Source organism: Mixophyes fleayi, chromosome 2 (assembly GCF_038048845.1).
Source record: "Mixophyes fleayi isolate aMixFle1 chromosome 2, aMixFle1.hap1, whole genome shotgun sequence".
NCBI lineage: Eukaryota > Metazoa > Chordata > Amphibia > Anura > Limnodynastidae > Mixophyes > Mixophyes fleayi.
Window position 1 is genome coordinate 282,853,931 of NC_134403.1, and position 15,777 is coordinate 282,869,707.

At 40.1% G+C, this 15,777-nt stretch overlaps 1 protein-coding gene across 1 annotated transcript in view; it reads right to left on the minus strand.

The window, feature by feature from the left end:
- Window positions 1-15,777, minus strand: part of PTPN22 (protein tyrosine phosphatase non-receptor type 22) — a 110,537-nt gene that overhangs the window by 30,714 nt on the left and 64,046 nt on the right. The window contains exons 4-11 of the mRNA XM_075196283.1: window positions 15,507-15,602; window positions 13,816-13,854; window positions 13,582-13,653; window positions 13,431-13,490; window positions 11,800-11,942; window positions 10,144-10,210; window positions 947-1,024; window positions 564-656 (exon numbers count right to left, since the gene is read on the minus strand). Coding sequence (XP_075052384.1) covers window positions 564-656; window positions 947-1,024; window positions 10,144-10,210; window positions 11,800-11,942; window positions 13,431-13,490; window positions 13,582-13,653; window positions 13,816-13,854; window positions 15,507-15,602 — 648 coding nt within the window. The remainder of the gene's footprint in view (window positions 1-563; window positions 657-946; window positions 1,025-10,143; window positions 10,211-11,799; window positions 11,943-13,430; window positions 13,491-13,581; window positions 13,654-13,815; window positions 13,855-15,506; window positions 15,603-15,777) is intronic.

Here is a 15,777-nt window from a genome sequence, read left to right on the forward strand (position 1 = left end):
CTGGTATCGCTTTTTTATGGGAGGGGTCGCATTTAAAAAAATAAATTAAAACCTTGTTTTAAAAATCACAAAGGTTCATGCTGATGATAATCATCAATTTTCGTGCACATGTGCAATACAAAAGGGAGTATTTTACACTTTAAGATGGTCATGGTTAGTGCAGTAGAGTCTTCATCCCATAGACCCCCACTAACAGCCATAGCGATAGTACTATTAATCTACCCAAAAGGGAGTACCTGTCATTATACATATCAATTGAGCCTGCCTCTGTAGGCACTGCATTAACATAGTAGGCGAGATTAGCGTGGCATGTTCCTCAAGCATCTGTAGACAAAGTGGCTATGGACAGAGAAGAAGGGGAAATGCTTCACTGTTGGTTTTCTCTAAAATGGTACTGTGAGTGTATTAAAATTGTCCTGTGTGTCTGTGTGTGATAAAAATGTATATTGCAATTAGACTTTACTCAAGCTTTAATTTTAATATGAAATGTTTCATATTCTTATGAGGCACCAATAGATCTTATGCTGTTCAGATGTACAGGACATATAAAAGCAGACACTCACTGTGTTCTCTTTGGAGTCTGTTATCCCATTGATCTTCTCAAGTTCTTTCTTGAAGAGATGGATCACTGCACTATAGACGAGTTCAAATTGTTCCTGGGACATAACAGGTAAGTATTTATTGGTTGTATTGTGTAATCAAAATGTAAAATGCTATAAAATATACAGTAAGAAAATATTTCAATGATTTCCTTGATAAATAGTACCAGTGTGCATGTTTGACAATTCAATTTACATTGGCAATTAAAATATAGTTAATACATATATTTTATGCAGCTATTCCAAACCATGATCTAAATATGTTTTCAAATGTAGACCTCACTCTACATCTAAGGGTTGTGTAAGTTTTATATGAGCACTTTTTATGATTCTGATATAAAACATACCTTAGTCTGGACAAGTGAAGATCTCTGAGTTCTCATCTCTTGGATAATGGAATAAATGCTGAAATTGACTGGAATAATCTAATTAATGGGAAAAAAAACAGAGTGTCTATCTATATATCCATCTATCCATCTATATGTGCAAATATATATATATATATATCATAGCTATGCGGTGCATGGACATATTTACATTGCATGGACATATTTACAGTGAGCTATGTCTTTCCATTTCAGGTTTATGTACAGCAGAAATTGGGGATTAATAATCTGAATGGGAAGCTGTATGTCCATTGAATGCAAGTGCCAGAGAATAGGCAACATTTTTTTCATACAATGGTTTCGCTCTATGATCCATTTTTTTTAGTTGAAGTGATGTTCAACAACATGTATTTGTAATCATTTACATGACCCCATTCTAACATTTGTGAGTAATACATTAATACTTTACCATGATACAAATATTATAGTACAGTATTAAATAAGGTTAGTCAGCCAGCATTGTTGTCCAAACTAGCTTCCTCTCTTAGCTTTGTAACACTCTTATTTTGTACATGTCACCTCAATACTGTGTGAACTTTATCTGTCCGACACCCACGCAAAAACTGCCATTTCCATTCCACTTGTTGGTTTGCCCAGTAGATCTACATTTTCTTATAACATTTTCTCCCCCTTTTCCCTGGCCTTTTCCTTTCCTTGATCTTATATTAATTACAAAGTAAGTGAGGATGACTGGCAAGAGCACAGCGCACTAGTATACACTTGCAGGAAAGAGTGGGGTGACAGGTCACCATTTATTCAATGCATTCCCAATAATCAATGCTTATATAAAAGCACAAACATGATCGTGCAGAGTACTTGATTGTGTTAGAGATCCCATTAGAGTAGAGAATATTAGTCAGTTACTTAAAAAATGGTTGGTCCAGTTTAATGTGTGATTGCTTGGCCTGTTTTGGATATACACATTTGTTCTACAAATGTAAAAAAAGAAAATCTAAGCAATCACTTCAGAATAATAATAATAATAATAATAATAATAGTATTGTTTAAACACATAACAAACTTTATATATAAACGTTCTAAATAAATTAAGATGGTTCCAAATTTCTGACAGTCTCCAACAGTTTTTAACGCTTTATATTTGTGAAAATAACTGCTGTTCACGTGACACCCAGCATTCAATATTTCAACATTCCCATTGACAACCCCCTCTGCTGCCACAAAACTTATTTCACTTACTTTTTCCATAAAATCTGTCCCCTTGATGACAGTCCCTCTAAACCTCTCCACTCCCTCCTCCACTACATGCACACCTCTAGCTTCCGTCCTCAACCTATCTCTGCTCACTGGCACATTACCATCCCCCTTTAAACACATGCTCATCTTACCACTTCTAAATAAATTGTTTTTTGGCCCAGCCTCTAACTACTAGGGATGTGCACCGGCCACTTTTGGTGTCTCGTGTTTTGTGTTTTGGATTCGGATTTTCTTGAGGTTTTGGGTTCGGATTTGTTTCGCAAAACACCTGCCGAAAGGTTTTGGTTCGGATTTAAGGTTTTGGATTCGGATTTTTTTTGAAAAAAGCATAAAAAGTTCAAAAATCAAGTTTTTGGGCTTATTTACACTCCTACGCTATTATTAACCTCAATAACATTCAATAACAATCATTTCCACTAATTTACAGTGTATTCTGAACACCTCACAATATTAGTGCAAAACGTTGCAACGAGGTATCTTTCTGGACTGCGTAGTGGAGTGGTCAACACAATATAATAAGAAAACCATCAACTGGTCTTAATTACACCAAAAATTGTATCTGGACTGCGTAGAGGAGTGGTCACCACAATATAATAAGAAAACCATCAACTGGTCTTAATTACACCAAAAATTGTACCTGGACTGCGTAGAGGAGTGGTCACCACAATATAATTAAAAAATCCTCAACTGGTCTGAATCGCACCAAAAAATGTACCTGGACTGCGTAGAGGAGTGGTCACCACAAAATAATAAGAAAACCATCAACTGGTCTGAATCGCACCAAAAAATGTACCTGGACTGCGTAGAGGAGTGGTCACCACAATATAATAAGAAAACCATCAACTGGTCTTAATTACACCAAAAATTGTATCTGGACTGCGTAGAGGAGTGGTCACCACAATATAATAAGAAAACCATCAACTGGTGTTAATTACACCAAAAATTGTATCTGGACTGCGTAGAGGAGTGGTCACCACAATATAATTAAAAAACCCTCAAATGGTCTGAATCCCACCAAAAATTGCACCTGGACTGCGTAGAGGAGTGGTCACCACAATATAATAAGAAAACCATCAACTGGTCTTAATTACACCAAAAATTGTATCTGGACTGCGTAGAGGAGTGGTCACCACAATTTAATAAGAAAACCATCAACTGGTCTGAATCGCACCAAAAAATGTACATGGACTGCGTAGAGGAGTGGTCACCACAATATAATAAGAAAACCATCAACTGGTCTGAATCGCACCATAAAATGTACCTGGACTGCTTAGAGGAGGGGTCACCACAATATAATAAGAAAACCATCAACTGGTCTGAATCGCACCAAAAAATGTACCTGGACTGCGTAGAGGAGTGGTCACCACAATATAATAAGAAAACCATCAACTGGTCTGAATCGCACCAAAAAATGTACCTGGACTGCGTAGAGGAGTGGTCACCACAATATAATTTAAAAACCCTCAACTGGTCTGAATCACACCAAAAATTGTATCTGGACTGCGTAGAGGAGTGGTCACCACAATATAAGAAAACCATGAAATGGTCTGAATCGCACCAAAAATTGTACCTGGACTGCGTAGAGGAGTGGTCACCACAATATAATTTAAAAACACTCAACTGGTCTGAATCGCACCAAAAAATGTACCTGGACTGCGTAGAGGAGTGGTCACCACAATATAATAAGAAAACCATCAACTGGTCTTAATTACACCAAAAATTGTATCTGGACTGCGTAGAGGAGTGGTCCCTACAATATAATTAAAAAACCCTCCACGGGTCTGAATTTCAAAAGAAAAGTTTCTTGACTGCGTAGTGGTGTGGCCCCGGTACACAATTTTTTTACCGGGGCCACAATATAATTAAAAAACCCTCCACGGGTCTGAATTCCACCAAAAAAGTTTATGAACTGCATAGTGTAGTGTTCCCCACAATATTATTTAAAAATTTTGCAGCAACAATCAACGTTGTTTAATATCTGATACACCTCTATCTGGACTGCATAGTGGAGTGGCCACAATACCTCCTCCAACTTCCAAGTGTAGTGTTTATAACATATAAACACTACAGTAATTCTAGCACGTCAATACCTTTTTGTTTTAAATAATGACAGGGCATTTTACTTTTGGTTTAATTTTTTGAATTTGTAGACATTTTGTTTTACTTTTTGAACATGGCAAACGACTGTTGAATGGTCACATAATGCCAAAAAAAGAGTTGCAAGATGGAATTGTCCTTGGGCCCTCACACCCACCCTTATGTTGTTGAAACAGGACATGCACACTATAACAAACCAATCATTTCAGCGACAGGGCCTACCAAACAACTGTGGCTGAAATGATTGGTTTGTTTGGGCCCCCACACCAAAAAAACAATTCATCTCTCCCTGTACAAACTAAACAGGCTCTACTGAGGAAAGATGTCGTCCTCATCCTCAACCTCTGATTCCTCTCCCCCTATAGTGTGTACTTCCTCTTCCTCACACATTATCAATTCGTTCCCGCTGGACTCCACAACCACAGGTCCCTCTGTACTATCTGGAGGGCAGTGCTGTACTTCATTGAGGAATTGATTATTCATTTTTATAAACATCATTTTTTCAACGTTGTGAGGAAGCAACCTCCTTCGCCGCTCACTGACCAGGTTCCCCGCTGCACTAAAAACTCTTTCCGAGTACACACTGAAGGGGGGACAACTCAGGTAAAATAGAGCCAGTTTGTACAGGGGCTTCGAAACTGCCTTTTTTTCCTGCCAGTAACAATATGGACTGTCTGACATGTCTATTTGGATGGTGTCAGCAAAATAATCCTCCACCATTTTTTCAATTGTGACAGCATCCAATGCAGCGACAGTAGACATGTCTGCAATGGTTGGCAGGTCCTTCAGTCCGGACCAGATGTTATCAGCATCCCCGCCAGCGGCTCTTTTAGGAAAACTGAGCTTTTTCCTCGCAGCCATAGATGTGGAAGAAAATGAGGGTGGAGCTGTTGGCATGTCACGGTCCTCTTCAGAGGACAATCTCCTGACCAGCAGGTCTTTGCACCGCTGTAGACTTGTGTCCGCCGGAAACAGAGACACAACATACGCTTTAAACCGAGGATCGAGCACGGTGGCCAGAATGTATTCCTCTGACTTTAAAAGAGTGACCACCCTCGGATCCTAGCAAAGCGTACGAAGGGCTACATCCACAAGAGCTACATACTTGGTGTAATCGCAATGGTTTACCAGCTCCTCCCTCACTTTCTCCAGCTGCTTCTGCAACAGCCTGATCAGGGGAATGACCTGACTCAAGCTGGCAGTGTCGGAACTGACTTCTCGTGTGGCAAGTTCAAACGGCTGGAGAACCTTGCACAACATGGAAATCAGTCTCCACTGCACTTGACTCAGGCGCATCCCCACTCCTTTGCCTATGTCGTAGGTGGCTGTGTAGGCCTGAATGGCCTTTTGCTGCTCCTCCATCCTCTGCAGCATATAGAGGGTGGCGTTCCAGCGCGTCACAACCTCTTGTTTGAGGTGATGGCAGGGCAGGTTCATGCTTTTTTGATGTGCCTCTAGTCTGCGGTAGGCACTGGCTGAAAGGCCGAAAGTGTCCAGCAATTTTGCGCGCCACCGCAAGCATCTCCTGCACACCCCTGTCACTTTTGAGGTAATGCTGCACCACCAAATTAATGGTGTGGGCAAAACATGGGACGTGCTGGAAATTGCCCATATTTAATGCCCGCACAATGTTACTGGCATTGTCTGACACCACAAATCCCCATGAGAGTCTTAGTGGGGTAAGATAATTTCCCTCAGTTTCTCTAATATGTTGTCAGCGTTGTGCCTCTTATTAAAGCCTGTAATACACAATGTTGCCTGCCTTTGCACGAGCAGCCATTTTGTAGATGCTGCTACTGATGCAGCTGTTGCTGTTGCTGCGGAAGGGGATGCATCTACCCAGTGGGCTGTCACAGTCATATAGTCCTTCGTTTGCCCAGAACCACTTGTCCACATGTCCGTGGTTAAGTGGACAGTGGGTACAACCGCATTTTTTAGAGCACTAAGGACACTTGATTGTACTTCTCTGTACATTTTTGGTATCGCCTGCCTAGTGAAGTGGAATCTCGACGGGATTTGGTACCGGGGACACAATACCTCCATCAACCCTCTAAATCTCGCTCCACTGATGGCGGACACTGGGCGCACATCTAACACCAACATTGCAGTTACAGCCGCAGTTATACGCTTTGCAATAGGGTGAATACTATCGTATTTTGTGGTCATGGCAAACGACTGTTGGACGGTCAATTGTTTTGTGAAAGACTTAGCGGTCTTACGACTTCCCCTCTGGGAAGATGACCGACTAACAGCAGCAACAGCAGCAGTGGCAGTAGTAGGCGTACCGCTGCAGGATTCCTCGGATGTATCCCGTATTGAAAAGGACTCAGTCTGGCTGCTGACTTGGGCTGTAGGACTGAATCTGATGGAGATCGTGGAGGAAGTTGACGAGGAGGGTGTTGCTGGTGTGTATCCAACTGGACCACGGGATTTAGGTGTCCCTGTACCGATGACGGTTCTAGCCCCAGTTCCTGAACTAACCACTGAACTATGAAGGTTATTCAGGTGACGTATAAGGGAGGATGTCCCTAGGTGGGCAAGATCCTTACCCCTGCTTATTTGATCTTTACATAAGCTACATATGGCCATACATTGGTTGTCCGCATTTGGATAAAAATAACTCCAGACCGAAGAGGTGCATTTTTTTGGTCTTCTGACCAGGCATGACGATAGGCTTTTTCATCCCATGGACATCAGCTGTTTCCCCCCCTGGTGCCTCATTTTCAATAACCACATCACCATCCTCATCATCAAGTTCCTTCACAGCGCCAGCTACATCATCAATAGCCTCCTCCCGAGCCACCTCTTCCCGTACAGTGATGGGAAGGTCAGGCTTGACAACCACCAACACCCTTGGACTCGCCTTGGGGATTTGTGATAATTTCTCTTTAGAAGGCAGAGTTGTTTGCTGTTTTGTTGCTGACAGCATAACTCTCTTCAATTTTTTGTAGGGGGGGGGAGGAGGAGGAGGGCTAAGATCCTTGGGTGAAGCTGAACCACTAGTCATGAACACGGGCCAGGGACTAAGCCGTTCCTTGCCACTCCGTGTCGTAAATGGCATATTGGCAACTTTACGTTTCTCCGCAGATGATTTTAAGTTTCTCTTTTTGCTACTTTTACTTAACTTGGGCTTTTTGGATTTTACATGCCCTGTACTAGGAGATTGGGCATCGGGCTTGGAAGACGACGTTGATGGCATTTCATCGTCTATGTCATGACTAGTGGCAGCAGCTTCAGCATTAGGAGGAAGTGGGTCTTGATCTTTTCCTACTTTATCCTCCAAATTTTTGGTCTCCATTATATGTAGCACAAGATACTGCAGAATGTGTGAACTTGATAATATTGCAGTACCAATGGACTTTAACTGCTGGATTGGTTTTGCAAATTTTGTTATAATTACTTTTTAAAAAAAAAAAAAAAAATTTTATGTTTTTTTTATTTTTTAAAAACTTGGGAATAATGGGGAAATATCTATGCCCTTAGAAGCACAGAGCACAGGACACAGCACCACTGGATTGAACAGGACACAGCACAGGACCCAGCAGCACCACTGAACTCAGAAGGACAGAGCACAGGACACAGCACCACTGGACTGATACTGCAGAATGTGTGAACTTTGTAATATTGCAGTACCACTGGACTTTTACTGCTGAATGTGTGAACTTGTTAATATTGCAGTACCAATGGGCTTATACTGCAGGATTGGTTTTGCAAATTTTGTTGTAATAATATTTTTTTTAAAAAAATTTTTTGTATTTTTTTTTATAACTTTTTTTTAATTTTTTAAACACTTGGGAATAATGGGGAAATAACTATGCCCTTAGATGCACAGAGCACAGGACACAGCACTACTGGACTGAACAGGACACAGCACAGGACCCAGCAGCACCACTGAACTCAAAATTGACAGAGCACAGCACACAACACCACTGGACTGATACTGCAGAACACAACACAGTACAGCACAGCACAGCACAGCACAGAACTAAACAGCACAGCACGAGATCTACCAGGACAGAGGACCACCTAACACACCCTCCCTCTACCCTGATCAATGCCCGAGTGAAGATGGCGGCGACTAGCGGGGAATTTATAGGATCCGAGTATCGCGAGATCCGACAGCGGGATTATGACTCCGAGCCTCGGTTTCAGGTTTTCATTTGGCGCCAATACCCGGATCTGTCTCGGATCCGACTCGGATCGGCAACGTTCGGGTGGGCTCGGATTCACGAAATCCGAGTGCGCTCATCTCTACCAACTACAACTACTGTCCTACTCATTGCCTACCCTTTGCCTCCAAATTAGTTGAGAAATTTGTGTACGACTGTCTATCTCACTTCCTCTCCCCTCACGCCCTTCTTAATTTTCAGCAATCTGACTTCATCCCCAAGATTCAGCTGAAACTGCGCTCATAAAAGGATCAATAACCTAGTTATAGCATAGTCTGAGGGTCAATTTTCCATATTCATCCTCCTGGACTCTGCTACTTTTGAAACTTTTGATTACTTTCTTTTCCTACACACCCTTCACATAATTGGCCTTCACAGTTCTTTCCTGGTTCACTTCCTGCTTATTAAACTGCTCCTGCCCTCCATTCCTACTTCCTTTTGGGGTCCTACCAGGCTCTGTTATTGGCCCTCTGCTTTTCTCACTGTAAACCTCTTCTCTTGAACTCATTTGCTCACTCGGCCTCCAGTACTACCTCTACGCTGACAACACCCAATCAAATCTCTCCTTCCCTAAGCATTCCCCTTCTGTACAGTCTCATGTAACCAACCCTCTATTATCTCCACATGGAGGTCCCAATGCTAGCTAAAGCTCAACAGGTCCAAACAGAGTGTAGCATCTTCTCTCCTCTGGATTCAACAACACTCCTCAAATTTTCCTCACATTCAATAACATGACAATTTCATCAGCCTCCCAAGGCCTGTCACACTTTATTGTACACATCCAGTCTTTCTCTCAGTTCTGTCACCAGTAAAATATTGCCAGAATATGCCCTTTACTTACCCAAGGTGCAACCCAAAATTCTTAGCATTCCTCCTAATTGGCACTCTTTTCACCCATCTTTACCTGCTTTGGTCAATCTTAAATGATGCTGGATGACCTCCCTTATCACTCCATATGCGCTGCACCACTCTACAAATCCCACTCTATAAATCCCTAAACTGGCTCCCCGTTTTCTCCAGAATCCAATTCATATCACTCTCACCTACACAGCATTCAAAAAATCTCCACCATAGCTTTCAAACTTTAAAATACTCACTGAAAACCCATCACTTTATTAAGGTTTTTTCTACTTCCACCTATTCTAATCACACTGATACACCCTCACAACTCTCTCTTCAATCTCCACTCTGAGCCACACTTTCTTCTCTTGTCTCAGCTAGGCCTGTTTCCTATGAGACTGCGAAGTCTCACATAAGCAGGGCCCTCTCTACCCTTTGTTTTTTTGATGTGTGCATTTCATTTGTCTACCTTATATTTCACTGTTTTATGCATGGCCATTTCGCACTGTCCAACACTGCGGAGCACTGTGGCACCTTGCAAGTCAACAAGAATAATAATGTTTGGGAATCTGAAACTTTGAGACCATATCTTTCAAGTATTTTCCTGTTCCATGTTAAGTGATAAAATATATGTTCCCTATAACATAGCACTCTCGTACAACATGTGTTTTACAACATAAATTCTAAGCAAAAATAGATCACAGGTACATTATTTGTTGGTCAGTCCAAATTATTAGTTTGTATTAGATAAGAATCAAAGCTGTGGGAATATTTGGGAATGTGACACTTACACAAATCTATTGAAACGACAGAAAAGCTTTGTGACATCAATCTCACCTCATCTTTCAGAAGCCTCCATGTGTAATCAATTGCACAAATAACTCCAGTTCGTCCACAGCCAGCACTAAATGTAAAACAACATAATGAATTAACAGAAATTATGTTTTTGTACTTTGTCAAATATTGATGTTCATTCAGTAAGTTGATAATCACAGTATTATCTTGTGTTAACACTGTAATAATAGTGGTCTGATACTAGATGGCACTGCAGTCCCAATAATTCTTCAGTGGGAGTCAGCTTGTTTTAATGCTATGATGTGACTGTGAGACTTCAGCAAGTAATGTTATGGACAGATATGGTGCATCTTTCTGTTTAATGTACTGTACTAGGCAGTCAACAAAATATGTTTACACCCTCTCATTTAACATGTGATGCCAGTGGAAATGTGAAAGAAGACAAAATTAGAAAGATAACTATAAAATGAAAAAACGTAACATCAGCCATCTACACTATTTGAATATGTAAAACTAGAATGAAAACCTTACTAATGTGTGTATGGGGGTGGGGAGTAGACTTTGTGGGACAATTATTACATCATATCAAAATTGCTTTATTTGTTCCCAGAAAAAAACATTATTTTTTCTTTGTTTTGCTTTTGGTAGCCCTAGTTGCAACTCATAAATATAGGCTACTACTGTAGTCTGAGGGGAAATTATTCCATGTTATGTAGTAGTTGTCAGGCGCCGTCCCCGCTTTTCTTCCGCTCAGCGGGTAAGGACGCCTGTGAGAGCCGCTCGGGGCGCCCTGTTGCCTAGCAACAAGGATGCCGCGCCCCCAGATCCGTCGGGCGCATGCACCCAGGTCCGTCCCGTTACGCTACTATCGGCACACAGAATGCCTGATTCAGCCCTCCAATCACTGCCACTTCCTGCCCCTATTTAAATCTGGGTCTGGCTCCATTAGGGTGCCAAAGTAACAGGTTCCTGCCTCTAGCTATCCAGTTAGTATCTTCCCTGTTGTGACCCGGCTTCCTTGACTATCCTCCAGTGTATCTGCTTTCCTGTTGTGACCCGGCTTGTCGACCATTCTGCTATCTACGTGCCCCACTTTGTTCCTCCGACCTTGGCTTGTTTGACTACCCTCCTGGATTCTCCTTTTGTACCTTGCATCCCAATTGGCTTGACCTGGACCGTCTGAACCTTCTTTCACTACACCGGCAACTGGCTAATAGGACCGCGACCTGCGTGCCTTGTGCAGCGAAGTCCAAACCTCCTTGCGGGGGTCCCTGGCGAATACCAGGGGTACGTTAGACTCCGCACCTACTAGCTCAGTAGTGCTAATACCGGTTAGTGTTCTCTACTACTCAGGCTTGACAGTAGTACTACATAACATGGAGTAATTTCTCCTCATTTGTTTTACATTTTCAGTCAACCCTGAAGCTATAAATTTGCTTAATGTCCTCTACAAGTTTAACTACAACAAATCTGCACCACTGAGAAAGTAGAAACTTAATTTATTACATTATATTTTTTTATGGATCCCTACCATTTTTTATACTTTAAAGTATCAATTATAGCTTGTCATACAAAATATATCTAGTAAACTCCACACAGTTAAGTCTGACCATTCAAACAAGTAATTTCCTATTTCCAAAGAGCTTTTGCTTATACAGAAGAATGGCAAATTATACTCTGTCCAGTGAGACCCCATACCTGCAATGGACACATATTGGGGGACTATCATCTTTTTGCAGAAGTCGAATGTCTTGTATCATGTCCAAAATATGCTGAACGGAAGAGGGGACATCATGATCTGGCCAGTTCTTATAGTGAAATTGATGAACTATTCGTATTTCCTGCATCAGATAAACAATGTGATATATTATGCATCATATTATTGAAGGATTAATACATAATCTAAGAATTACATGACACAGTACACAGAGGTGAGAAATGTTCCAAAGATTTAGGTATGAAATTTGAATGAGTCTGAAATGGCCTTAATCTGCCTTACTACTACCAGTAAAATGGAATGGCATGTTCTCCAGTCATCATCATTCAAAAAATGAATTTTATTAGTGGTGCTTTTGTCTGATAGATTCTAATTCTAGATTCCACAACTACACTTGGATCTGCACAGTGCAATCAGGGACTAACTGGCAAATATTAGCCCAGGGGACGAGACTTGGCTCAACAGCCTATTAGAAACATTTTAAAGGAAAAAAAAATCCAGGTAGACCAGTGACCCAGCCCAAGGTAGCCTACTATGGAACCAGCCCAGGGGGCAGATGCCCCCCTGCCCCCCAGCCCAGACAGCCAGCCCCTGAGTGTAATGTGGATACCGTGCCCGCATCCCCACCCAGTGGCAGTGGGGGGTGCGGGCAATGCACACCCACCCAGTGGCAATGTTTTGATCGCTACATAGCTGACATTGTGGTGCTATCATCTTTATTTTCTATATATATTAAACACTCAGAAAACAGAGTTACCATTTTTGTGATAATTATTATCATACTATGGAAAATCATGATAAGAGTGGATTGGTGCATGGATGGAAAATTGTCATTATAAAAAACAATGTCAATATTTGCAGACCATACAAATAACGTTTCACCAGCTATGCTACATGGGTAACATTTCCCTCAAAGGAACCGTCAATTGTGGTGTTTTTCAAGTGATATACAGGAAATACTGTTTTCAAATGAGGAAATACATTGCAGGAATCTCCACAGTGACATGACCACTGTGAACTATAGTATTTTCTTGACTATCACTATAGAAACATGTTTTAAAACTTCCCATAACATATAACCAGTAGTAAAAACTCCCTTTGTGGCAAAATGACAACTTTTTTTTTTAGGTTTCCTAATGTTAGTTAGCCGTGACGGCACACTTCTTCATATAAGCAATAAATCACTGGCTCGGCAGACAACACAACTAGCGCTTGCAGTATATCCTTTGTTTACACATATCGAAGGCAGGCATTTGGTGGCTCAGTTAGCTAGCAACAACCTTATATCATGATGCATGAAGTGCCTCATGGCTCAGTGAATTCACCAACCACCCCCCCTCGTGTTTGTGTGGTTTTCCACTGGGTGTTCTGGTTTCCTCCAGAACATACTCATAAGCTAATGTTAGTTTGTGTAGTAGAGACTAAAATTAATGTTTCAAGCATTATCTGTAAAGAGCTATGTAACATTGAAAAAAGGCTAGTAATACTTATAATAATAATTATAATAATAACACTGGTTCAGACATTTGTGCATAGGATACAGGTGCACTTTGTATAATATTATCACTATGCAATTCTCTAACAAAACAAAAATTAAAAAAAATAATCTTACACTCCCATAAGTTGCTATCAAAGTCCTGATGACATAGTCTGTCTTCTTCTCCTCCTTATTCTAAAGAATAAAGTACAGTATAGTTATATGGATGGAAAAATGACAGACTGATTATCATGCTAATTGTTCGTATAGTCATCATAATACTTACACAGGCAATGGTGAACGGGCCACACTGTAATACATCACACCCTGCTTCCACCCAGTAGCGCTCACACTTTTTCTAGTAATAATAGAAAAGGTACAGACATTGCTAATATGATTCTGCAGATAACTGCTAATCTACTCTGAACTCCAACATTTATAGTGTATATGCATTTCATGATCAGGTTACCCTGTGTCAAAGGTAGCAAAGTCTTTTGACTTGAAAGAAACTTATACTCACTTTTCCATATTCAAACTCCATACAGGCCATGGCTATAACCTGGGGACAAAGCAGAATGAACATGTCTCAGGAACCCTGAAATAATACACCTTTCTGAAACTCCATGTTTTCCATAGCCAGATACAAATGACATAATATAGATTATTTTCAATTAATATGAGAAAATTTAAGTTAGTTTTTAAAAAGTGGGATGGAAATGTTTAGATTTAAACCCCTTTTTCACCTCCCCCAAAATCTACATTCTTGGTTCAAATAGCTTTTGGGATCAGTTAGGATGACTTTTACAGGTCTATGAAGATGCTCTTGGAGTTGTAAAGTTATTACATACTTTCCCTGATACTTAACTCTTACTTAAGAGGTCTTAATCTGTCAAAGTCAATGTGGCAATCTGGGACAGGAATATAGTGTTTATAATAAATAGCAGGAAGAAGTATTCTGGAATACTGGGGCTAATATTGTTTTGTCTGGCTGCTCCATTCTTATAGTAACATAAGATATCACAGTGTAAACATACCGCCTAGCAAATCACAGTCTTCCTTTAACAGAGCACTAGTTTACTAATGTCTCTCTCTCTCTCTCTCTCTATATATATATATATATATATATATATATATATATATATATATATATATGCATACAGTATGTATCAGACAAATTGAAAAATACTGTATACTTTTAAAGGGCCCTCATACTTACAGGCTAATGTACATAGAGTTCCTCTGTTTATGAAGCAGAGTGATGGCATATGTAATATTTAGTTAGTACATATAGCGCAGCTCTGTTCAAAGATGGAGCACAACAGACATCAGTCACCTCAAAGTTAATGGTGGAATTTGGGACAGGGAGTAGTGTAGAGAGCAGCACGACATGGCACGAGGTGATATTTCAAAAGCCCTCCATCACCTTTGAGGTGGCAGAGGTCAGTGCTGCTCTGTTTTTGAGCAAAGTTTCTTACTATGTATGTAAGTATGAAAGTGTGAAATGCTCTGCAAAATGTATCAATATGTATTTGTTTGGTACATATTAATATGTATTAATAAATGCTGTGTAAAAGTGAACTATGATTTGCTGAATCGTGTGTATGTTGTTTCCTATAAGAAAAGTTTCTACTTTCACCACTCTTGATGTTTCATGTATTTCATGTACTATAATTCTCTCCGAGAGCCCTTTCACAAATGCATAGAAGTAAATATAAAAGTAAATATAGACTTTCTAAACTATGCTCATTTGTTATGATGGGTATGGCCTATTTGAGTTTTTCAAATACTGTCTGTACATTGATATTATTAAATATTGTTACATTTTTGTATCATTTGGGGCTTTATTATTTTATTATTTGTTGATCATAAAGAGTAATTTTGGCCTGAAGAAACATGTCAACACCCCTGTGAAATCATTTCAAGAGATGTGCAACATATTTCTAATTAGAAATTAAAAATTAGCTGATTAGGTGGTAATAGGCTTTTGCCTTGGGAGACAGTTTGCATAGAAAGTGCCCTTGTTGTTATTATATAAAGATTTGTTTGACATATATACTGATAATGGCTGTTTAGCCCAGAAATATACTAAAATAATCACATTATAATAAGTCAGCCGCTAGATAAATACTCCACACTTACCTTAATGAACTGCTTTTTATTACGGCTTTGTGACAGATTATTGAACCATACGTTTAAAGACAATTATCTTACCCCAATATTGTATTCCCAGATCATTCTCCAGAAGTCTACAACAGTATTTGGCAGGGGACCTTGTGTGGCAATATATGCCTTGGGATAGTAAACACCCTGTAATATATAGTCAAATGAGACGTCAGCTAACCAAACACATTTAAATAATATCATCTTTTTAACCATATATTTAAAGTAAAAAGAGGATAATTTATCATGCTCAACCTAACTGTATGAAGTGATTATATTTGCATTATATCTGGTTATGAGGTGATTAATTAGGCCTAGTCCA